General features: G+C 45.5%; 1 protein-coding gene across 4 annotated transcripts in view; it reads right to left on the minus strand.

The window, feature by feature from the left end:
- The window catches only part of Kctd1 (potassium channel tetramerization domain containing 1), a 203,724-nt gene that overhangs the window by 24,504 nt on the left and 153,039 nt on the right, over positions 1–26,181 (minus strand). For all 4 annotated transcript variants that reach the window (XM_052741590.1, XM_052741591.1, XM_052741588.1 and 1 more), the window contains exon 2: positions 22,470–22,648. In XM_052741590.1, the coding sequence (XP_052597550.1) occupies positions 22,470–22,648 (179 nt within the window). The remainder of the gene's footprint in view (positions 1–22,469; positions 22,649–26,181) is intronic.

Below are 26,181 nucleotides of genomic sequence, written 5' to 3' on the forward strand. Positions count from 1 at the left end.
TCTGACCTGGGAGCAAATTCACCTCACAGGCAGGAGCAGGGAGAAGGGGCATGTGACCCTTCTCCAATTCCTTATAAAAGAGGTCAGTGGCAGGAATCACCGCCTCCTTTGGGACTTAGAGCCCAAGGTCATGGGCAGAGCAAATACCACTACATATGACCTATGACCATGGAGGGGCACTGGGCAACCAGAACCCAAAGGGAATAGGAAGGACTAGGTAGGGCAGGGGTGACCCCAAGGAATAAGAACTAGCAAAGGCCAGGTTGATGGATGCGCTCCCAGGAGTCTGGGGGCAGAGAAAGGCATGAACTCTTGGGTGGAGGAAGGTAATGGAAAGCCTGGGCTGCTTAGGGTGGAAAGGGCTGCAGAGAGAGGGTCAGGGCTGTGGAGAGAACGGGAGAGGACTGGAAAGGGGCCTAGGGCATGGATACACAGTCCTGACCGAGTGAAAGCTCATGAGAGGCAGGAAGTTCCCTGTCTGAGCAGCAAATGTTAGAAGTAAAAAGAGGTTGCAATGGTCCTCTTTCTGCCAGCCTTGAAGGAAGAGGCTCGTGAAAACCGAGCAGAAGGGGAGGGAAGGGGTGCCAGCAACCATTAGTGTTGTCTCCTGGTGGGGTTGGCGATGGGCTAGGTTGTGCTGTGGGAAGGTATTGTTTGGCTAAACAAAACGGGAGAAATCCAGGAGGCTGTATTTCTCGTGGACACATGAATGGGGCTACAAATCACACTGCAGTGCCGTGTAAACGCTGCTGCCTGGAAACTATGTGGACTGATTACAGTGCACAGACCTTGGAGAACATTCCTGGTTTCCAACTGACCAAGACCGAGCTGGCTCCAGATGATGTATGGCTCAGGTTTTCTTTCTCTCCCTTTTACAAATGTATCTTCACTGAACCAAAGGGTAATGCTGAGAAAGACTTCCATGATGTTTCAAAGGCTAATAACTATTCTAACTAATATCTTATGTCTTCCTTAAAATCAACTTATTCTGGATAATTTCAATCTCACCCCAAAGCTGACAAGTAATGAAAGGAATCTCTTAAGTGAAGACACTGTCACCCCCGTTTCAAAATCTATGAGTTCTTAACTAGTCTTGTTCCACGTCCACCTTCATGCCTTACTGCCCCTTACTGGGAGTTTTGAAAGAAATTTCATACAGCACATCACTTTATCTGACTATTTCACTAATTATTAGAGTTAGAAAAGTCTGCTAAAATCTGAAGTAAGTATGTTGAATATTACTTTTCTTTGGTGCTTTTTGACATGAACATTGTTGATTGCTCTTGCTTACTGCTCAGGGCAGAACCTGCTGTGGAAATCAGGCTCCTTTAGGTGAAAAGTTGGTCTGGTTTCCTGTTACAATGGGCTCCCCTTTAACCTGGTACAGTGTGTTAGAAACAGTGCGCACATGAATACGAAAGGGCTAAAATCTGACTTACCGGGCTCTGTCTGAGTCAGTCCTTAACACTGTTTTCTTCTGTCTTCATTCATCTATAAGCCCTGGTTTCTGGAATTTACTGAGTCGGTTTGTTAAGAATTTCCCTTTCCTCCATTCTTGTGTAATCATTTAGTTATTCATTCAATATCCACTGAGCCTGACTACACCAGTAACAGGTGTGAGCATGTGAAAAAGACACAGTCCTTGCTTTTGTGGAATTTAATAGTCTATGTGGCTAGAGGCACAGGTCAACTGTAGCATGACAGAGTGAATCATTTTGTGTGGAGCGGACAGTAGAGATACCAAGGAGGTATACCCAACACATTAAATTCAACTGCGGGTTATCAGGGAAGAAGGAAAGGCTCACTGGAGTGAAGGAGAGGAAGTAGCTGAGCACAGGGGTGGGTGGTCAGGGCAGGAGAGGGCCCAGGAGATTCAGGAGCTTGGGTGGGGGGGGGGGGGGAAGGCTTCCCCTGCTGTGCTGAGTCAGGCTGACTGAAAACTGGGAAGAGCCTGGCCCATCAGGTAATGGAGCATAGACGGGTTTGGAGGGTGATGAGAACTGAGGGCAGATTGTTCTCTTGGGAATCTTAAGAGAAAGCAAATTTAGAAACGAGACAAAAGTGAGACACCATATTTGAAGCCACATCTCCTCACAGCCACGGCTCATCCAAACCCGGTCTCCTGGGCTCTTCACCATTTCCTGTGCACGGTGAGGTGGTTCTCAGCCCTGGCTGACAATGGAAATCCCTGGTGAGCCTTTCAAAAATACTGATCTCAGGGTCCCCCAGTTATTCTGATGCAGTTAGGAATAAGGCCTAAACAGCTGTAGTTTAAAAAAGCTTTCCAAGTTTGTGTGACCATTTGTTTGGGAGACAGGATCTCACTATGTAGCCCAAGCTGGCCTTGAACACACAGAGATCTGCCTGACGGGCCTCCCCTCCCAAGGGCTGGGATTACAGGTGTGCACCACCACAACCACGCTGGGCAATCCTGAACCTCTGAACGTCCTTCCATCTCCCGAATGCTAGGATTACACGTGTGCACACCACAGAGGGTCTCAGCGAGCTGAGAATTAGTGTAAGGGGGGGAGGGGCAACAAGACTAGAGAGTGAGTCAACCCACCCGCCGTGTTTCACTTAGTCACGTGGTTAAATGGTGGCAGCCCTCACTCAAACAGCCAACCACACTTTTAGGAATGAAAGACTTGACATCATTCAATCTCTTGTTTTATAAATGTGACAATAATCATAAATATGCCCTTCCAGAGTCACAGTTGGCTAGACAGAGAGTTTCTCTAAATCTCGTCTTGCTGCCCTGTGGTGACCAGCAGAGACAACACATCCAGCCCTCGGAGGACAACTGAGCCTAGTGACTAGGAGTGGGTCCCTAGTCCCTCCCTCAATGACCTAGTGTCTTAAGAGCCAGATCTTGGCTCCTCTTGATCTCCACAGGTGGCCTTAGCTTCTCATCTTGCAGGTAAGGAGTAGACTCACATGTTAAGTCACTTAGCCAAAGGGGCCGTATTTAAATGATGGACCTCAGATGACAACCTTAGTCTGACTTAAAAGCTTTTCTTGATCATTAGATAGACTGCCTCTTCAATTATGCTCAAAAAAAAAAAAAAGCCAACAGCTTCTTCTAGGAAATGTACAATTGTTACAGTTTGATAAAGCTTGATAGTACAAGATAATATGTTATGTGGTAATTATTGTGTAGGGAAAATAATTTACTTGATAGCAAGATAGAAAAAGCAGAGGATCTGGGGCTTCCAGTCAAGGTCAGTGAAGGAAATGATGTGCTGTGAAGCCACCACAATCGAGTCAACCCAAACCAAATGGAAACACCGAGAGTTCTGAGGTTACCGTCAGTACAGCTGGCAGAACCGTGAAGGAGTACACGAAGGATGGGAACTGAGGATGTGCGGAGTGGTGAGAACTCCTGGGACAGCACACAGCTGACTCATGACTCCACCCACTCTGTCACTACTATCCCTGACACACTGTGTCCTTACACTGCATCTGGAACACTCCTGGGATTTATGGCTTTACAGCTGTGGAAACTCAAGCTAGCGGGAGGGTGTTGGGGGGTGGGAGGGGTGTTCCCATGCCTTCTGCGGCCGGCCACCTTCTGTCTCCAGTCCTTTACACCCTCTACTTTCCACAATGCCTGGTAGACAGCTGGTCATATCCTGTTTCCAGACATGGAACTGGACACTCGCTCTGTTTACCTAGGGACAAATGGAATAGCCTTCCCCGCTCTCCTAAGCCCGAGTGCCCTGGAAACTAGAGGGCGTGGTTACCGGCAGCTTCTGTAGGATGGGCATGAACAGGAAGGATGAGAAATCCTGGGGAATGAAATGCTAAGACTAACCAAGAAGCAAGGGGGAGAAGAGGAGGGAAGGACACCAGGTGGGCCTTTACACCCACGCAGGAGCTTTTTACCAACAAACACCCCCACCTTTCCATTCTAAGGTAAACATGGCTTGGACTTGGGGAAAAGACTCTATTCAGTTTCTGGTCCAATTTTTTTTTTTTTTCTGGCTACCAGATTCAGAGGCAACTCTCAAATGATCTTGTTAGCACTGGGGGATATTTTAAGGTTCTAAGTGGTACCTATCAGTTGAAAATCTGGGAGGTATAAAGGGTAGAAATGTAGCTGAACAGAAAATCTGTCATGAGTCTACCATCTAATGGGGCATTAAAAAAATCTCACTTTGGATATGAAAAGTACTCTCCCCGCCCCCCCCCCCATGTCCCACCAAAAGTGCATGTGTTGAAGGCTTGGTCCCCAGCTGGTGATATACCATTGAGAAGTAACAGGATGGATGGGCTGCGACTTCATCAACATATTAATGAGTTCACAGCTAAATGGGCTATTAGAGGTGGGACCTCGTTGGAGGGAACAGATCACTGGGGATGTGGCTTTGAAGTGGTAAATGTGTCCCTGGGTCTTTCCTCTGCTTTCTCTGCCTCCCTGGGTACCATGAGGTGACCAGTTTTGTTCCATTACATGATCCTTGCTATGGCTCTGTGCCTCTCCTAGAAGATTTGATCAGGCATTCTGTATCAGGCAAGTGAGGCTGGGAACACCAGGTAATGCAGCTTTATTACTCTTTATGTCTTCTGTTTGGGCTTCCCAACCACATTTCTTCCCTAATATTTGAAGTCTAAGGTAGATGGCAAGCAGGGTAGAGGGGTGGATAAGGACACTTGTGTGTCCATGCACAGCTCTGTGTGTGTGTGTGTGTGTGTGTGTGTGTGTGTGTGTGTGTGTGTGTGTGTGTTTTACAGGTATAGGGAGAACTGTCACCACAGATGTTATCTGGCTTCAGAGCATCAGAGAGATAAGCACAGATGGGCAGAGACAACCTGTCATCAAAGGATTCCTTCCTGTCTTTTCTGCTGAGATTACAGAGGAAGGAAAAGGAGTGAATGAAGAGAAACTATAATTAATAATGAATATGTTTGAAATGTTACGTTAGATTGATCGAGGGACTCCATGATACCTTCTTTGCCATGACGGTCTATATTTCCCGAAACTGTGAACAAAAATAAGGAAGAAGAAAAAAAAATCCTGAATGATCATAAAGAACATCTAATCTCAAGCAAACAGAATGTTGTTTATGACCACTCTGGGTTCTGGGATAATTCTTTAATGTTTCCAGTCTTGGGAAATTTCATGTTTCACGACTACAGATAAAAATTGATTTAGAGCTTGTTATAGAAATGGATAGAAGTAATTTAAGGGAAGAAAGAAAATAATTTCTTAAGTAAAAACCAAAGCGAATTGTATCTATGTATGGGGAGTTGTGGGGTGCCTCCAGCACCTCTCCCTGAGGCAGCATCATTTTCTGGGATAGATGGAACTGGAGCCAGTTGGGGGAAAGAAAGAAGCATTTCAAATGTAAACAACAGGGTATGTGCAGGGCCAATACAGGAGCTCAGTCTGGACAGTCAGTCTTGATACTGATGGCTCAGGCTAGGCCAAGGCCACTGAGACACTACTTATCTACAGGAAGTTCTTAATGCTTTTAGTATTGTTGTCGTGTGTCTGTGTTCACATGCACACGCATGTGCCAAAAGTGTTCTCACTTGCAAAGTGGGGGTAACAGTATAAAGTCAATGCCAGGAGTCTTCCTCAGTTGCTCTTCACCTGACTTTTTGAGACAGGGTCTCTCAGGGAACCTTGAGTTCACAGACTCGGCTGGCTGGGGAGCAGGCTCCAGGCCCCGGCCTGTCTTGACCTTTCAGTGCTAGGACAACAGGCGTGCACCACCACACTGGGTTTGCTATGTGGGTGTCGGGTTCCAAATTCAAGTCCTCATGTCTGCACAACAGGTTTTACCCACTAAGCCATCCTCCCAGTCCATTAGCTTGAGTTTTGATTTTGTTGTTGCTGTTTTAACTAGAGAAACGGGATCCTATCAGTGAATTCTTAAAAGGAACACATGGACACACAATAAAACATGCACTGTTCTCTTTGGGGTACATGGTATCAAGTCTACACAACTGTATGAGGCCCCCTACTGCAGCGAGCTGATAAATAATGATGCCAAGACTCCCATAGGCAGCTGGACTACAGGGCCTGGCTTGGACCTTCTCCTGCACTACCCAAGAGTTGTTTTATCTCTCTGTAAAGCACCATGCCCTCCTGCCACAGACTCAGTAACTGCTGGCAGATGTTCATCCTCAGACAATTAAGTGCTGTGCCCCCAATCAGAATTCTTCAAATGTAAAGGATCAGGCTGAACAGGACAAAAAGAATTAAGACCACCTGGGCATACTCCTGGGTCAAACAAGTGTCTGTTTTAAATGGTTTCTAGAACAAATGGCTATTTTTCTCAGATGAGCCCAGGACGAAATCATCCTGCCTTTTCCTGGAGCCCAGCTGGGTATTTTCAGTGAACACAGTCTCTTTAGGGTTTTGTCTTGATTTCCGTGTGAGCAGGCAAGCATGAACATGTGCGCACGAGCCTGCCTCCGCAGCTACCCCCTTCCTCCTCCCAACAGTGGGTTCTATATTTAGAGGGATTTTTGACACACTGCTTAGGCTTTTCTCTTGATTTAAGAACTCTAGAATATGTTTTCCATTTTCGAGTAATAATCCCTATTCAAAGGGGGAAAATGCTATAATAGCTAACATTTATTGAGAGTGTGTTCAACACTCTGCTGGAAATTTTACAGATTATCTGCTTGAATTCTCACTATGGTAATACTAAGTATAAAAATGCCTAGTACAGGGAACATTTTGATTGAGGCAGTGAAGAAACTGGGTTGTAGTGCCATCAAGTAGCCTGCTGAGGATGCGGAGGAAGCTGGGGTCTGCTTTCCTGAGAGTGAGGGCCAGTCCATCTTTGAACTGTCCCAAGTCCCTCTGCTACTAAACCATTCAAGCACACTAAAACGTCAAGTCAGGGATGAAGATCCATGGTTGAGTCCTTGTCAGCATGTGCAAGGACCAGGGTTAAATTCCCAGCACTACAAAACAAACAAAAGACAAAGAGCAGAAGTTTAGGCCTATAGCACTGTCCCAAGTCTGCCTGCCTGTCTCAGGGCCCTGCTCCGGCCCTTTCTGCCTGCCATCTTGTGATCTTGCGGCTGTGGTTTCTCCTTCCTTCCTTCCTTTCCTCCCTCCTTCCCTCCCTCCCTCCTTCCTTCCTTTCTTGGACTCTCCATCTCTTCCCCCTCCCTTTTCTCTCTGCAAATCCTCAAATCCAGCATATACTGCATGTTAGCCAAGAACTCTACCACTACACTACATCCCTAGGCCTTCATATTTCTTGTGACAGGAAACTCCTGAGTGTGTTCTGGGTGAATCTGAGTTGTGCCTGATTTCTACCCTTACTCCTGGGCTTCTTCATCACGACAAACCTGACTGTCAAATTACAGAATGTGATAGAGTGTTCTCGAGTCTTCCCCCATGTCTAGCATGCCCCTGGGTCTGTCCCGGGACTGCTGTTCACAGGTGGCCACTGGCCCACTCGCTCCTTATACTTTGTGACCATCAGTGAGGACAGGCTGGGGAGTGGAGTATGCCCATGCCTCCTTTGTTGTCTCACTGTTCCAGACTGTTGGAAATCACTTACAATATGCCACAGTCATTGCTTCACATAAACGCGCATTATATTGATCATACGAGAGAACGATGGCCAAGCCAGCCTTTCTATTTTCAACTTCACAGTTTTCCCCACTTGCGATCATGCCAGCAAAACAGTGGCTTATAATGAAAGTATTTAAATCTTTCCTTAGTGTGTTTAAGTGAAAAACCTAGAAGCTTAACAGTTTAATGAAAAGAACATGAAATTACAAAAGACCAGGCCAACGCTTTTCTAACATCTTCAGGAAAGATGGACAGAATAACTGAATCCACCCTGACTCATTTGTACTGCTTTCTTACTCCCCCATGTTCAGAGACACAAATGCACACACCTACCATATGCATTATTTCCACACATGTACACAAATGCATACATGTCACACACATACACAAACATATGCACAGCACAAATATATACACATTTATACACATCATATGCATAAACACTTGACACATGCAAAAATACATGCACATATACAGACACACACTCCATATGCATAAACACCACACATATATAAATGCATGTATAAAGACATGCATACATGCCATATACAAATGCACATACACACACATGCATATATGCCACACACATATACAAATTCACACATATTGACAAATGTACACACACACACACACACACACTGTCTTAGTCAGAGTCAATATTGCTGTGGTGAAACACCATGACCCACGCAAATTGGGGAGGAAAGGGTTCATTTGGTTTGCAGTTCATCATCAGAGGAAGTCAGGACAGGAACTCTAACAGGGCAGGAACCTGAAGGCAGGAGCTGATGCACAGGCCATGGAGGATGCTCAGCCAGGTTCTCTACAGAACCCAGGACCACCAGCCAAGGATGGTGCCACCCACCATGGGCTGGGCCCTCTCATACCAATCACTAAATAAGAAAACACCCTACAGCTGCATCTTTTGGAGGCATTTTCTCAAGAAGGTTCCCTTCTTTCATATAACCCTAGCTCGTGTCAGGTTGACAGAAAGCTAGCAGCGCACACACACAAATATACACACACCAAACTTCATTTACGGCCATCGTTCTCAAGAGTTTATACAGCAACAGTCGCATTCAGGTACTGAGAGCATCAAAAGGTGGTTGACTGAACGGAAATGAATTCATCCTGGGACTATGACTGCAGAGTGATGACATTTAAAAATACATCCAGAAGAAACCAGGCTCTCCAAGGACACCACCTCAGGACTGTGAGTTGTGCCTCTTTAAAAGAAGAGAGAAAATCCGAACATTGAAATTCATTCCACAGAGTCAGTAGCACATAGGCACGTTGAAGGGCGCACTGGACATCTCTGTCACCCAACAGCCTTCTCAGAGTGTCTGCTTCTTTGGATTACTGTGGGATGTGCCTGTTTGGCTACATGCTCTCCGAAGCCTCCTATTTCTAGATTATGCTCGCCTGTGCTTAGTAGTCACCAACTGAGAGTGTCACATGAACAGCGTGACCTGGAGAGCCAGGCATGGTGCCTCAGGCCTGGACGCTCAGCAGCTGGGAGGCAGCTTCAGGTACACAGCAACTTCTACTGGTGTTGGCTACTAAGACCTTGTGTGAACCACCCGGCTCACAAAAAGTTCCGACCTGTTCATGATTTAAAGACCACCCTTGCTGTTGTGTGCTTGGGAAACTCCCAAGAAGGCTGCTGACAGCTCTTTTGCCCTTGGCCACTGCAGGGCCAAGAGTAGTCACTCTGGAGGTGTCTGTCTTAGGTAATCAGCCCCTCCCTGCCGGGCTCATGCTTGGTTTACATAGTTCCAGAATTCCCGCAGAGGTGCCACGCAGTCCTTCAGCACACTGAAAACAACAGATGCATCTCTAGATGTTTCTCCCAACGCTCTCCAACAAAAAAACAGAACCAGGCCCCGACCTGCTAAAGAAGTAAAACACTCCCAACTGGGAACAAGAACATGTCACTATTCCATTCCTGCTTCGGGTGGGCACATAGAGGAGCCGACAGAGTTAGTCCGTTGACACGACAGCATCCCTGACTTGTTCTCACACCTCCCTATGCAGAAGTCCTAAGGAAGAAGGAAGTACTTTTGCCAACCTGGGAATCTCTGAGGCAGATGAGCTCCTCAGGAGCCCACCCAGCACACCTTGTTCTTGGAGAGACAAGCCACTGCTCTCCTGTCTAGCTTTCTGATGATTGCAGACACCTCATGGTGGGAAGAAAGGAACATGCTTCACTCAAAAAAAGTTTCATGAGTTAGCTTGGTTGTTATGACCTTTAGTCCAATAATTCAATGTATCTAATGATTCTCTTTCTTCATTCTCCTGCATGCCAGTTCATTCCTTACATGGTATATTAGCAACATGCTGGGGTTTTGGTGAGGCCTCTTCCTTAAAGTGCTTAAGATTATAGACTAATGGGCCAGTCTTAGGTTATTCCTTAAAGACAGAACTAGAGGAAAGAAAGGGGGGTCACCTAGGCATATAACTCAGTTGGTAGAGTGCTTGCCTAGCATTCCCAAGGGCTTAGGTTCAATCCCAGCCTTAGGCTGAGTGTGTGGTGCACACCTGTAATCCCAACACTCACGTAGAGGTGGGAAGATTGGGCTGGGGGTATCCTAGGCTACACAGCCCGGTTTGCCTGAGATCTGGAGGAGAGAGGAGCTGGAGAGGACCTTTCTCTTTTCTTTTCTATGGATTGAGCTGTTTTAAGGCCAGGGGAGTTTTCAGGTTTGAGGCAAGCTCAGAAGTCTTCAGGGCCTTCTAGGTTGTTTTTCAAAGATGAATTTTTTTTTTTTTTTTTGGGCAGGGGGCATGGTGAGCTTAGTGAGGTTGGGGGTGGATCCTACAGCTCACTGAGTTCAAATCAAAGAAACAAGATGGAGTGAGCCTGAGTTCACCTTTCTGTGGTAAAGCTCTCCAGCCTGTACGTTTTGCATTGTTAAAAAGCCCTGGTTCACTCATGAGGCCCTCAACTGAGCCCCTCAAAACAAAGAATCAAAAGCAATAAGGTACACTGCCATTTCTAAGCCGCCTGACACTGGCGTTGATTAGCAACGTGAAGCCACTGTTCAGAGCCCATGTCACTTCCAGGGACATGGAGTTGTTTTTGTTTTGTTTCAGTGTGCATGTGGAGTGTGAGTGTGCACTGGCGGCCAGAGGCAGCCTTGGACGTTAGTGCTCAAGTCCACCCTGTTTGAGATGGGGTCTCTTTGGGTTATCTGCTGCTACGTCCGCCAGGCTGGCTGGCTGGACAGCCCCTGGATTCCCGTGTCTGCTCTGCCTCTCCCAGGAGAAGCACTGGAATTAAGACACAAACTACCACGTGTTTAAATGTGAGTTCTGGGGACTCACACTCGAGTCTTCACGCTCTCACAGAAAGCATTTTACCCACAGATCCCTCTCCCCAGGCCCCAGTGTGCTCTCCTGGTTATATTCAACAACTCACTGATACGCTTTTGGGGATCTCCCTTGGCATGAAGGTTCATGGAAAACATGTGATGTGGCAGTTTGAATGTAGTTGGCCCCATAATCTCACAGGAAGTGGCACTACTAGGAGGTGTGGCTTTGTTGGAGTGGGTGTGGCCTTGTTGGAGGAAGTGTGTCACTGTGGGGGTGGGCTTTGAGGTTTCCTGTGCTCAGTGTCTTAGTTGACTTCCTGTTGCCTGCAAGATGTAGGATTCTCAGCTATTCCTCTAGTACCATGTCTGCCTGCCTGATACCATGCTCCCTGTCCTGATGAGAATGGACTGAACCTCTGAACTGTAAGCCAGCCCCAATTAAATATTTTCCTTTTTAAGAGTTGCTGTGGTCATGGTGTCTTCACAGCAACAGAAACCCTAACTAAGACACCTTGTAAGAGCATGCCTAATTTCCCATTCTCTCAGGGCTCTCACCAGGGGCATGCAGGGCAATGTGTACCCACTTCTGCTAGCTGTTGGCACAAAGTGCTGTCACTTTGCAAGCATCTTGCAATTAATCTCTCAAAAGCAGAGCACTGATAACACATCCAATCAAGGCAATGCATTCTAAATTCTAAGTGAAATGGATTTTAACAGGTGACACACATAACGGACACCTAAAGGCTGGTGTAGTAGGTAGCATGCTTCATTTTCTCTAGTTCACTCACAGCCTGCATGTGCCTGGTCTTGTCTTTTTCTTTAGTCCTTTCTAAAAATGCTACTGTATATACCAATTTTGCATGGTACAATATTACATAAGAACGCTGTCCACAAGGCTATGCTATATCCTTGTTGAACGTATTCTCACTACTCCACACACTTGCCTTCCCCACACTCACCCTCCTGTTAGTACCCTGTGTTCCTCAAGGGTAAAGGTTTGTCTTTACTTTCCTATCATACACACAGACAAGATTTTATGTATATAAAATCCAGAAAGCACAATGGTAGAAAACATATACACTCTGTTTGCACCCTGTAGAGAACACTGACACACTCAGGGGACCCCTGAGATGCCTTTCAATCTCACTATTTGATACCACCTATGGGAGATTTCCTTTTGAAAGTAATCTAATTAATTAATTAATGTACTTATTTTCATGAGACTAGGTTCACTGTGTTGCAAAGTCTAGTTATGAATATCTGGGCCATCTCAGCCTCGACAGAAGCTGGAGCCACAGGCGTCAACTTCATGCCTGGCTAAGAAACTCAAATTTTCAATGAAGTTTAAGTTATACCAGGATGTGAATAAGTGCTTCTGTTAAGAAATATTTGTTTTCTGCATGAATGTGAGACAAACTCGCCATGAAGACACGACACAGGTGCTGTGTGACAGTGTGCTTGCTCACCCACAGAGGTCCCCTGTGTGACTGTGGTGGTCTGGGAGGATGACATCAGGACACCAGAAGACACAAAAACAAGGCTGCGGGTATAAGTCTTACGTTCCAGGTTCCGATGGGAAAGTTGGGTTTGGGAAATCCATATAAATATTCATTATTTTAGTTACTGTTAGTGTGTATGTGATGATGTGTGTGAGAGTGGAATAAGTACATCCATGTCACAGAATGCATGTGGAGGTCAGAGGACAGCTTAAAATGGTTTTTCTTTATTCGAGAATTTCATATATGTATACAATGAAATATATACCCCATTTCTCTCCTCCAATTCCCCCTCATCTCCCCAACATGTCCCCTCCTCAACTTTATCATATATTTTTACATATATTATATAATAGCTATAGACATGTATATGTAAAATATATTTGTATATAGAATATGAGTATGTATGTGTGTGTACATATATGTATATACACATGGACACACATACCTATAACCCACCAAGTCCAGTCAGTGCTGCCCATATGTGCATGGGCATTGGAACAGGGTAGTCCTATCAGCAGCCACATCCTCAGGAAAGACTGGTTCTCCCTCCCTCAGAAGCTACCAGCTGCCAGCAGCTAGAGAGGACACCTTTTGGGAGTCAGCTCTCTCCTTCATTGCTGGTTCTGAGCATTGAACTCAGGTCATCATGACCTCACTGCTCCTAAATCCTTTCATAGTGGCCTTTAAAGAACAAAACCAAACAAAATAAACCACAAACCCTCCCCAAAACCACGTGTGTGGCTGGCAGAAATGACAGGGTTTGTATGAACAGCAGTCGGTCCCTGAAAAGCAATGTCCAAAATCTGTGGGCTGAGCTGCATGAAGGAACCATTTAAAAACTGAAGCTCCTCTCACGGAATTGCTCTCACGAACACAGTGAGATGGAGCATGGTTTTCACTACTAACCTTGTAAGAAACTACCCAAATGGATTCATTTTTCAAACAGATGAATAGATCAGGCATTTGTTATTTTCTTGTGTGATGAGAAGAAACATGAAGATACTGAAAACAGTAAAAATAATCTTGGCACTATTCATCATGACAAAAAAAACCCCTGAAAACTGTTGTCCCAACCCATATGACGCATGGCATAATTAGTAAGAAAAGCCTGGTTTTACAGACTGTATGTGGCCACACCAGAGCATGCATCGAATAGCCTATGGACACTTGTACCTGTCATTGTACATCAGGTGCCCAAACTCTGAGATCCATGAGGATCCAGGGGCATTTACTACGACTGGAGAGTTTGGGTGCTGAGGAGATGGCTTAGCTGATAACCATGTGACTTGTAAGCAGAAGAACCTAAGTTTCATCTCCAGAGCCCACATCAAACTGGGCCCTGCACACATGTCTGCAGTTCCAGTGCTGGGATTCAAAGAGACGCAAAGATCTAAGGGGCTGGCTGGCCAGCCAGTTGAGCCAAGTTAGCCAGCTTCAGTGAGAGACCCTGTCTCCAAGAACCTGAGGCGGCCAGACAGGTCATGGGCCCTGTGGGAAAACCTACTACCATTACTCTGCTAGATAAACATAGCAACAAAATGACTCCTAATGGCATTGCTATATGCCTCAGGGTACCACTCAACCTTACCAGAGAAGTTTCTTCGTGTAGTAATGGTAATTTAAGAGACCCACATGGTCAATGTACAGAGAGCAAGTCACTTTGGAATGGTTAGCCCTAACTGGGATGTCTCCATCATAGCTGTCTCTGAAAGGCTCAGGGATCTATGTGGAAGAGGGGGCAGAGAGAATGTAAGAGCCACAGGTGGTGGATGACTCCGAGGGAACTTTTGCAGACACCGTCGACAGATGCAGAGGCCATGGCAGCACATGGAAGACCTGCACAAGCGCAGCCCAGACAACATCACAGCACTGAGAATGGGAAGTAGGCAGGAAGTCCCGCCCCCCACCAAGTCGCATTTGATCGCTGCCGGATAAGGGGAAGTCAGTTCAGTGAAGAGACAGTTACCGAATTTCCCATGCTCCAGAGTGGGCACCACACCCAGAATAATCAGCCAGCAAAAACTGGTCTCCATGGTTGTTCGTTTTGTTTTTTTTTAAGAGAGAGATAGAACATGAAGTTGGATAGGTAGGTGGTTGGGGGAGGAACTGAGGATGTGGGGGAGGAGAAACAATATGATTAATATAGTGTATGAAATCATAAATAAAAATAGTATTAATGTAGAAAGCAATACAAAAAGACATCCAGTGTCCACCCCTGGTGTGTGTGTGTGTCTGTGTGTATGTCTGTGTGTGTGTGTGTGTGTGTGTGTGTGTGTGTGTGTGTACCCCCACCACACACACAAATCTACATTTCCTGAGATGGAGGATTAGGGAGGATCAGTTAGAGGAAGTCTGGGGTCACCCTTCTATTCTTCTGGTTCCAACTTTTCCTCTGGAGAAAGTAAGCTTAAAAAAAAACCAAACAAACCACACCACCAAAACTCCTCTCTGGTTTGTGCCTTGAAGGAAGGCAGCTGTCAGTCCTCACTATAACGTGCGGGGCCCCAAGGGCATGGGGCGGACCGTAAGCAGAGCTTTGTAGGGTAACAGAAAGATGTCCAATGGGAAGCTGGGTGATTGACAAATTAGGACATAATTAACATACACAATATGACCCACAGCTCTGCCTGCAACCATTTTTCTCTGTTATTCCCAAGTGACTCTAACATGAGGGTACCAGCAGGTACATACATGTAAGGGTCTAACCCGGAAGAATGAGGAGTAAGCTAAAGCATTATTGGCTTCCACGAAGCTTCTACACACATTTATTTCAACAGCTTTTAATTCACTACTTCAGTCAAAACCAAACAACTTCACATGTAAAAGTGAAAGACAGTGCTGGTCACAAAGGGCATTGTGGGTGACGGAGCAGTGAGGGGAGCTGTCCTACGCCCAGGGCCTGCAGCATAGACATCCTGTGTGTTCCTGACCACTGGGACAAAGGGCTGATGTAGCAATTCCCCATGTATCCTCTGCTGGATGCATCAAAGGACACAGGAGACAGACGGATCGGGTAAGACTTAGCATGCCACAGTAGCAAAATTCTGCTTCCAAGTGTAAATTAAAATGCTAACTGGACTTTTGGCTTAATTTTACTCTCAGAAAAATGAAGATGTTTCCTGGGGAGAGAATTAACTATGTGAAAATAAAATCATCTTAGATTTAATACAGTGGGCAAGTTAATTCCCCAGAGGGCTTATTTATCTTGTGCAGTACTCTTTTCTTAAGACAGTGTCTCATATAGCCTAGGCTAGCTCAAACTCACAGTGTAACAGATATGGCCATAGACTTCTGTTCCTCCTCCTCCACCTCCCACGTGCTGGGATTACAGGTGTGCCCCACCATGCCCAGCTATTATCTTTCTTTGTAGTAATTAACTGTCTAGTGAATATTGCTTATTGACTGTTTTTCTCTGCTACCTCTGTCTGATAAGCTACAGAGGCCGTTGTAAGAGAGTGAGGACTTCTGCAGGCCATTGTATGCTCCGGTGGAAAGGAAAACACAATAATCCATCAACGAATGTCAGCGTGTGGTGGGGAAAAGCATAGACACTGTAGTGGCCTTTCCTCTAAATTATACTTTAAGACAAGACACTCCAAGTCCAACCACACCGAAAGCAAGGCCCACCTTGTTCTCTTGTGACAGAGGAACCCAGCGTTGTACAGTCCATGTTACTAAAGGATATTCTCCCAGCACTAAACAGAGAAGCAGCTCCCTGTTTAAACACAGATGTCTCTTCAGTTGATCGCCTGCATCCCCGCGGAGCAACTGTGGGGACTGTAAAGTGAACAGAGGCGCGAGAGAAGGAAGAACCCTCCCATCAGCCCTGGGAACTCCACACCTTCCATTCCCAGGGCCTTGCCTCTCCCAAAGTCTAAGGCTTGGCCAGTCCTCGCTCCTCAGTCACTGGGTGGGTGTCCTCTCACAGCAGCAGTACGATCTCCCCTCCCTTTCTGGTGACATTCCACGGCTGACCTACCCTGTGACACTTTAACACGGGCACTGGATTATTCAATACGTGGATCAAAAAGCAGGGTATAACGGAACGGCTTAGTCACTGGCATGCTGTAACTTTATGCTTTTTGGTTTTGTTTGTTTGTCTGTTTGCTTTTTAGATAGATTCTCTCTGCACAGCCCAGGCAAGCTTCATCTGGGATCCTTCTGTCTCGGCTTCCTGAGACCTCAGATTACAGATATACGCCACTGAGCCTGGCTCCATGCAGCAGTTCTGAAGAGAAGTTCAGGCAACCATTTGGCAAATCAGATAGATTCATTCTTGCAGCACTTGGTTTTTGCAGTCTTTAAAATATGGGCTCATGTGATAACATAGTAGGACCCATGTCTAGGAGTGACAGCATTAAACTGGAAGCATAAAGGCAGGAAAGGGGACATCACAGAATCCCATGCCTAACACGGGAGTCTAGAAAGTTCCCTAGGCCAGGATACAAGTGGACAGAAATGCAAACATTGGATCTGATGGTCTTCAGAACACAGGCTTCAAAGATCTTTTTATTTTAGGGTTTAAAAAAATATTTATTGTATTTAAAATTATGTGTATATGTACGTGTCTCTGTGTATGTGTACGTGTCTCTGTGTATGTGTGTTCATATGCGAGTTTAGATGTATTCTGGAATAGAGAAGAGGGTGTTGGATCCTCTGGTTATGAACTACCCAACATGGACATGAGTACTGGGAACCAAACTCAGGTCCTCTGGAAGAGCAGGAAGTGCTCTTAACCACTGAGCCATCTGTCCAGCTCCATATTTTAGGTGGTTTTGTTTCGAGACAGGGTATATATGTAACACACAGTGGCCTGGAACTCACAATCCTGGCCTCCCTAATGGTCTCCTATTACACTGATCGGCCTTCCCCTCAGTGCAGCTCTGCTGCACTGATCCTGTAATGTCCAATGTGTGTGAGAGAGAGAGTGATGCATGCCAGATGGCAGCTCTCTGCTGGCCGGGCACACATGCGTGGCTCCTCCATCCTGCAGCTCTGAACGTACACCCTTGGGCGGTCATGGGCGTCAACCCCATGGCTGCAAAAAGGGGGACTTGAGTTTTGCAGTTACCTACCTATCCCCGTGTGCTTAGTAACTCCACAGCTATTTTGGAGACATCCATTTAGCATAATCCACTTACGTGGGAGTTAACTCATGTACCAGGTTTAAAATATACAAAAGCTTTGTCAAGCCGTCAGCTCAGATGGCTCAGGGGACTGGAGCCTGAGCGCTCCCTGGCTGACAGTGAGTTCTTTCCACCGAGACCCTCCCTTTATTACCACCCAGTAGGTCCTATTGATTAGTAGTATCAGTCCACTTCCCCTCGGGGAAGTGTTCAAATCTGAATGAACAGCAGCATAGCACTACTGAAATCGCTTTTGCTAAAAGGGACAGTGATGGATGCGAAAGACCTAACTTTGAACTCAGACAAGTCTTTCTTAAAACGATTACTGAGTGCATTTTCTTCATACACATATGCCAAGAGCAGATCTTCAGGATGCCCTGTAATTTGGCATGGGGCTTAATAAACAAATTATTGCAATATTTACATGTTTCATTATCAACTGTGTTAATAAAGTGTCACCCATGTTTTTGAGCCAGCCATGATCAGCTCTGCCCTTCAAATATGCCCAGGCCAGAGAAAGAATACAGCATCTACAACCACCTCCCTCAGATGCTCACACTACAAAGCGAGCGAGTAGACCTGTATCCGTCCGTTCATTTTCTCATAAGTGGTGCTGGGTTTGATCAGGGATGTTGGGGAAGTATCCTACCACTGAGCTACATTCCAAGAGCCACCTACCCTCTTTAAAAAAAACTATTTTGAGATACAATCTTGGGAAGTTGCCCAGGCTGGCTTTGAACTCACAACCCCCCTGCCTCTGTTTCCTGATCAGCTCAGATTACAGGCCTGTAAATATCTGATGGTGGCATATTTTTCTTGACTTTTCCTTTGCTGTTGTCTCTAGTAAAACTTTACTTGTAAAAACAGGCAGCAGATCCACAAGTGCTTGTTTGCTGACCTCTGACCATCCATCTTTACCTGTACATGGCTGTCTCCTACCCCTGTACAGGTTTGGTTTGGTTTTTCTCATAGTGCCTCTTTCTGTAAGCCAGCTTAGCCCTGAGCTCAATATACCTCTACTTCAGCCTCCCAAGTGCTAAGATATAGTTAGTGTGCATGCTGTCCTTGGTCTGGTTTTTGTGTGTGCTTGTGGGGTTTGTTTTTCCTTTAAACTTCGTGGGTATAAACTCATTATAGATCCAAACCAGGTGTTCTTATGGCCTGCAAGGCCAAGCAGTAGCCCCAGCTGGAGATTTAGAGCAGTCACCCTTCCTCTGTCAGTGCCTGGGTCAAACTCAGGTCCCCGCGCATGGGCTGTACCACCAGACTGTGCACCCGCCTCACGTCCTACACCTCATGTCTTTCAAGGCTGCTACTTACAAATCTTAACTACAAGTCTTCCCTGTAATCCTAGAAGTCTCCTTCCCTCTGAGTCACTCCCCCAGAAGAGGTAGCTGGAGAAGAACCAGGGGCTCTAAGTGGGCAGGGCATGGGGAGTCCTTCAGGGAAAGGAGGGTTCTAGAACCTAGAATATGCTAACCAGAGTTGCTAATAATTCGAAGGTCATGGGTAATCCAATTGGTCTGTTGGGGTTTTATTGACAGAGGGTTGACTAGGTCGGAGATCTTCACAGAAATTGAAGGGACCTTTGACACCTATGGGAAATATCACAAGCATCTGTCCTGCTATATATGTTCGACTGCTAAAATCTGAGTGTGGGTCCCTTTCTGAATTTTCTTTGAGATGAATCTTAATTACTTACAAAAGTGTCACAAGAACCAAGGAGAAGCAGAGCAGCAGCACATGGTGGCCAACTGAACACTGAGCCAGTGTTATCTGCCCAGTGTCGTTTGTTTTAGGTATAAGCCATGGGGACAGAAGTTTCTTTGAAACTTGACATAAGCTTACAGCTCTCTCCTGTTGGAAGGGCTGAGCTCAAGGCGGGGTATATAAGAGAGGGCACAGTACAGATACAAGGAAGGAGACCCCAAGGCCAGGCTGTCCCCTGGCTGCAGGGAAGGCAGGAGTGGGGTCCTTTTAGAATTAGGAAGGCAGTTTGAAGGGGGACAGCTGCTGGGCTTGGCAGATGACTATGCGTCAAACACAGGGCTAGGAAGTGATTTCTATAATCACATTAATGATTAGCTTTGCAAGAAGACGCATTTGTACCTGCTTTACAAGAGAGAAGGCAGGTGTTCGGCCATTGGACCCTACCAACCTATCAAATAACTGCCAGGCGAATGGCAGACCTAACGAGTCAAATCACTTCCGCTTGGGCTGGAGATGAGGCTTAGTGGTGGAGCACATGCTTACCATGCACAAGGCCCTGAGTTTGACCTCTGAAACACCAAAAGAAAGGAAAACAGTGATTTGTTGCTGCTGTTGTGATACTATGGGTGACAGGTGACTGGAAATGACAAGAAAACTTAGAAAGGCAAGCTGAACAATTCTGTCTTTTCTAATTAGGTTGACAGGAAAATTCAGTATTTGATATATGCAGGTATCAGGATGGGGAAAGGACAGGTTTAATTCTTTTCATAAAAACGTATATTCCTAGTTTAGTGCTGCCATATAGGAAAGAAGACACATAAGCAATTTTACATTTTCTAGTAGACACATGGGAAAAGTGAAACAAAACTTATCTGAAATATATTTCTATGTCACTAAAAATGTTATCATTCCAACAAGAAAAGGAAGTAATATAAAAATCATTGGAACAGTTTAGACTTTTTTTTTTTTTTTTTTTGGTTCTATGCCTCAAAGTTCAGTGTGTAATGTATGGCAAGAGGAGATTTCAATTGGGAATGTCCGCTCTCTGGATGCTCACTAGCTACATGTGGCAGCTGGTTACTAGGAGACCAAACAGCTCTAGAGGGTGAAGGAATCTGGAAGCTGATGCACATTTCAGGATATGAGCAATGAGGGTCAAAACATGGACTTGAGGAACACTCACGGAAAGGTAGACTAGAGAAGTCTCCTAATGAGACATTAATTGAGGTCTGTTTCTAAAATATGGAGCACCAACAGGAGGTGAATGAAAAATTATGTGAGACAGCAACAGAATGGAGAAGAGTGATCAACCTTTTGATCTGCCTCTACGGCCCAAGGTCTAAGCGAATCCAGAGCTCTACGGAGGACTGAACCTCAGACTGCATTAGAACCTCCATTAGACTATGGAAAGACCCACGCAGCTGCAGTGAGCAACCAGAACACAACCGGCTGCCTAAGGCACGGGCCAATGGTCCTAACACCCACATCCAAAATGCTCCAAAGTCCAGAACCTTGGCATGGGCATCTACTTGAGTGTGTGCACATACGTGTTCATGCATATTTGTGGGGCTTAGAGGGATGCATGTGTGTATGAAGGCCAAAAGTCAACCTTGGGCATCATCCCTCAGGAGCTGCCCATCATGTTTTTGGAGACGGGGTCCCTTATTGGCCTAGGGCTTGCATAATTAGCTGGTTGGCCAGTGAGACCCAAGGATGCACCTATCTCTGTCTCCCTGATACTAGTGTTCCAGCTGCATTCTGTTGCTGTGATAAAATACCCTGACCAAAAGAGGGGGAAAGGGTTTAGTTAGCTTGTGTTTCTAGGTCACAATCCAGCACTGAGGGAAGTCAAGGCCGGAAATCAAGCATGATCCTTAAGTAGAAACCATAGGGAATGCTGCTTGGAAGGAATACAAATAGGTACACTTCAAAAATAATAATATTTATAGGGCCATATTCTTGAAAACTATAGCCACTGTGACCATGGGCTTTTGTAGCACCTTCTTAGTATTTTTGAGTCATACCTGCTCTAACACCTGAGAGATGGGGTTGTAAAATGCACAGCTTTGTGGACACCTTATAAACCTCTATTTTAACCATTTCATTTTTCTTGTGGAAAGTAAAGCTGGAAATCAAGAGAACAAATTTTTCTATCCTTTTTACTCCGATTTTCAAATTCTTTTATAAAGTACTAGGTAGTCAAGAGAGATCTGAAAAGCTAAAATGCCGGTCTTCATAACATTTTTATGGTATCTATGATTTTTATTCTATCTTGTCTATTTAGGCTATAAACATTATTCTCTGTTGGGGAATATTATTTTAAGCTGTGTTACTTTTGTTTACGTTGCATTTGTTTAACTCTGTGACGCTGTGTTACTGTGCCTGTGTAAAACACTGATGGTCTAATAAAGAACTGGCCAATAGCAAGGCAGGAGAAAGGATAGGCAGGGCTGGCAGGCAGAGGGAATAAATGGAGAAATCTGGGAGGGAAAGATCTAGGATCGAGAGGAGGAGGAGGAGGACTCCAGGGGCCAGTCACCCCGCTACACAGCAAGCCACAGAGTAAGAGTAAGATTTACAGAAGTGAGAGAATAGGAAAAGTCTAGAGGTAAAAGATAGATGGATAATTTGTTAAGAAAAGCTGGCTAGAAACAAGTCAAGCTAAGTCTGGATGTTCATAAGTAAAAATAAGCCTCCATGAGTGATTTATCTAGGAGCTGGGTGGCAGGTCTCCCAAAAGAAAAAAAATAAACAACAACAATTTTCTCTGTCTCTCTGTTTGTCACTTTCTCTCTCTCCATGTCTGTGTGCACATGTGTGTGCCCATGCATGCCACAGTACACATGTAGAGCTTAGAGGACAACCCTCTGGATTCTCTCCTTCCACTTTGACATGGGTTTGAACTGAGGCCATTAGTCCTGCTCTGAGCCTTTTCACCTGCCCCCACCATTTTATTTTGAAATAGGGTCTCGCTCTATAGTCGTGGCTGGTCTTGAACTCATTATGTAGCACCAGCTTGCCTTGAAGTCATGATTCTTTTTCCCTAGGGTTCCTGAATGCTGGAATTACAGGCATACACCATGGCACTCAAAAAGTGACATTCAGACATGTACTCCATGCCCCAACTTGTGGAGGCCATACAACCATGGCCCCGAATAGCCTTAACAGGTCATGCCCTACGCTTGGCATTGGCCAGGCCACATTGTTCTTCTGATCGAAGGAAAAACAGTCAAGAGCATCAAAACACATGCACTTCTGAGAGCAACATCCCCACTTCTGCAATTACCTTGACTCGGGGTATTTGGTGAGGGTGGCCAGGCTGCTGGTGTACATGTGGCCGCCCACGTCAATGTGGACGGGTGCATTGGACTTGGTGAGCTGCGCTGGAGTTGGAATGCCTTGATTGTTCAGTGGCGATGCAGGGGATCTAGTGATCAGGGGTCTTGACATATTGGGCCGACTGTCCTACAGAGAGAGAAGCACATTTAGATATGGTTTCTGTTGTTAATGCAAACAGAAAACATGGATCATAAGAAATGAGGAGTGAGTACCAATGATAACCACTTGGTAATAAAATCTGGAAAATCAGCAGGTTCTCTCACTTTTGTTTTAATGATTATAAGAATAGCAAACCCTGCCACAGAGAGAAAGGAAACTTCATGTGCTCAGGATCCAATTCTGATGACTGTGAGGGCTTATTATACAAATGAATTTTCATATTATGCAAATGACAAGTGGCTTGTGGAGAAATCCTATTCATTTCAAGTGAAGAGATAATCAATGCTTAAAACAATACGCACCCAAACAAAACATGTGTGGTTTAAACTTCTCTTTGAAAACTCCCTCATTGTTATGCAGAGGGACTAAAGCAGATCTTAGCCATGTGTGTTCTGTAAGACAGTTTCCTAAGGTTCTGGGTTTTTTGTTTTTGTTTTTGTTTTTTTAATCACAAAAGAGTGTTGCACAGTTCTAGCCATCCGCTGTTCAAAGAGACACCACGGGTTTATCAGTCAATAGATTTTAAAAAATCAAAAGCCAGTTACTTGCTCCCCAGTCCTCTTCCTGGGAGTCTGTGTCTCTGGGAAGCTTCAAAACAACAGAACCCTCAAGTGATGAACATGTGCTTACAGACCACAGACCAGCATCTATGCCATGTGCCTGACTTCTGAAGAGATCAAGTTTCCAAGGTGAAGAAGATGAGGCGGGTGCTGCTGCTATGATGTGTAGTCCCAGCAGCAGAAGAGGTGATATGAGCAACCAGATCAGAATGAAGGCAGTGTGTGGCAGCAGCAGGTTCATGTTCAAGGAACTGCACTCCCAAGAACAGAAAAGATGCCAGTCGTCTCAGGATACATCACAAATGCTTAAACACCATGGGTGATTCCAAACCACAGGCAGGTCACAATGGGTTTCTGGCACTCCACAAGGGTCAGCTATTCAGAGTCATCAATTTGATGACTCAGCTGATGAGCAATTGAGGAATATACCGAAAGAACATTCTGTAAGACTGAACACACACACACATACACACACACACACACACACACACACACACACACACACACACACACACACTCCATTCTCAGATTTGTAATTTAGTCAGAGACTGTTTTCAAACACACTCACCATATGTGCCAAAAATAGTGATCGGTGACATGAAAAATGCCTCTGATAGAGATTACAGAAGGAAAGTTGCTTAGTCTTGTGCCTAAAGTGCAAGTGATAACATCAATCTGCAAAGCATCATGGGTTTCTTGATCCTGGATCAGCTTGAGGAGTTACCTGGAGCTCAACTGTTAGACTACTTAAGGTTAAGCCCAAGTCCAACGGAGACTGCGGCTGGGCGAGCTTTCCCAGGCAGCCACTAGGAACAGTGAAGGGATGGGGCCTTGCACAAAATGTTTACCATCTGTGTGGCGCTCTTCTGCATGGCGCATGAAACAGAGCCCAGAAACTGTCACTTGAAGAGAGTTCATTTTTCAGTTCCTAAATCGGGTGGCAAATTCATGGGTATTCACTAGAGTATTCTTTACTGTATTTTTCAATAATGCAAAATAGAAATTAAGAACACAAAAGGGTCCTGGAACACACAAAGAAAAGGAGCTGAAAGGGTTATTCGGCAGTAGGGGTGGGGGGATAACTCAGCAAAGTCACAGATGGTAGAACATATTAATGTTAAGTGCCAGAAGTAGCGTTTTCAATTCTGGATGACAGAAAACATACTTTACCCTTAAAAAATGATCAAGAGCTGTGGACTGGTACAGTAAATGAAATGCTAGCAGTGTGGGTGTGAGGAATTGAGTCAGAATTCATATACACCCTGGCCCAGGAGCATGGGTCTGTAATCCCACTGTTCCTACTGCCCAGTGAGAAGTAGAAGCAGGAGACTGCCCGGGAGCTTTTGAGTCAGCTAGCCTGGTGTATGCACAACTACAATCCATCAACAAAGGGATTGTCCTTGTTAGCATTACTATGGCTGTGATGAAACACCATGACCAAAAGCAAGCTGCGGAGGAAAGGTTTATTTGGCTTACACTTCCACATCATAGTCCATCATTGAGGGTAGGCAGGGCAGGAGTTCACGCAGGGCAGGGAGCTAGAGGCAGGCGCTGACAGAGGCCATAGGGTACTGCTTACTAGCTTGCTCCCCATGGCTAGCTCAGCCTGCCTTCCTGTAGAACCACCAACGCTAGCCCACGGGTGGCCCCACCCACAAAGTCCAGAGCATCTCCCCTCATCAATCACTAAGAAAATGCCCTACAGGCTTCCCTGAAGCCCAGTCTTACAGAGGCATTTTTTCAACTGAGGCTCCCTCCTCTCAGATGACTAGAGATTTGCCAAGTTGACATAAAATTAGCCAGCACAACTGACCTCTTGTCAACCTCACACACAAACATCACTGTTAAGCCACAGTCTTCCCTTTCTTGTTCATCCCCAAGACCTCACGTTAATATTGACGTCACAATGTAAAACATTTTCAAACGTAAAAAGTCCCACAAATCATACAAACTCACTTTTAAAAATTCATTCTCTTTTAAAGTCCAAAGTCTTTTAACTGTGGGCTCCTATAAATTAAAAAAAAAATTAAATAGTTTTTTATTTCAAGAGGAATGAACCAGGGCACAGTCATAATCAAAGCAAAACCAAATTCCAACTGTGTAAATAATTCAATATCCAATGTCTGGGATTCACTCACAATCTTCTGGGCTCCTCCAAAAGGCCTGGGTTGCTTCTCTGGCTCCAACCTCTGCAGCACACACAACTTGTCTTCTAGACTCTGGCTGGTTCCATTCCACTGCTGCTGCTGTTCATAGTGGTCCATCTCACCATACTGGCATCTCCAAAATGCTGGGGTCTCTTGCTGCAACTGAGCTGCACTTTCACCAATAGCCTCTCCTGGGCTCTCTTCAGGGATCCCAGCCTACCCCACAGTGTCCAAGTCTCGGCCGCTCTCCATGACCCCTTCATGCCTTCAAAACCAGTACCACCTGGGTGATGCTTACACGACCAAGTTCAGCTGCCAGGACAAGGTACAACCTCAGCTGCCTCTGGAACACAGCTTCTGTGTGCTGATCCTGATGAAACAATTCCCAGAAGATTTCACCAAAATGTTGCTGGCCTCTTCTTAATCACAGCTGATTCTTCAGTCCCAGCTGACCAGCATCCATTGTCCCAGCAAAGCAAAGGTTTCACTTTAGTGGTTCTGGTCTCTTGTTAATCGCAGTGAATTCTTCAGTTCCAGCTGACCAGAGCCACAGCTTCTTCACACAAATGGCTTGGTAGAGTCTTTGTTTCCCTCTGAAAACTCACAAGCCAGGCCTCCAAGGTCTGCACTGCTCCCAACATAGTTATCTTCCAAGCTCCTACAGAACAGTCCACTGAGCTCTCAACACTCAATGACTTTTCTAGCCCAAAGTTCCAAAGTCTTTCCACAATCCTCTCCAAGGCAACATAGTCAAGTCTGTTACAGCAATACCCATTATCCTGGAACCAATTTC

Source organism: Peromyscus californicus, unplaced genomic scaffold, assembly GCF_007827085.1.
Source record: "Peromyscus californicus insignis strain IS unplaced genomic scaffold, ASM782708v3 Scaffold_17__1_contigs__length_78620276, whole genome shotgun sequence".
Classification (NCBI taxonomy): domain Eukaryota; kingdom Metazoa; phylum Chordata; class Mammalia; order Rodentia; family Cricetidae; genus Peromyscus; species Peromyscus californicus.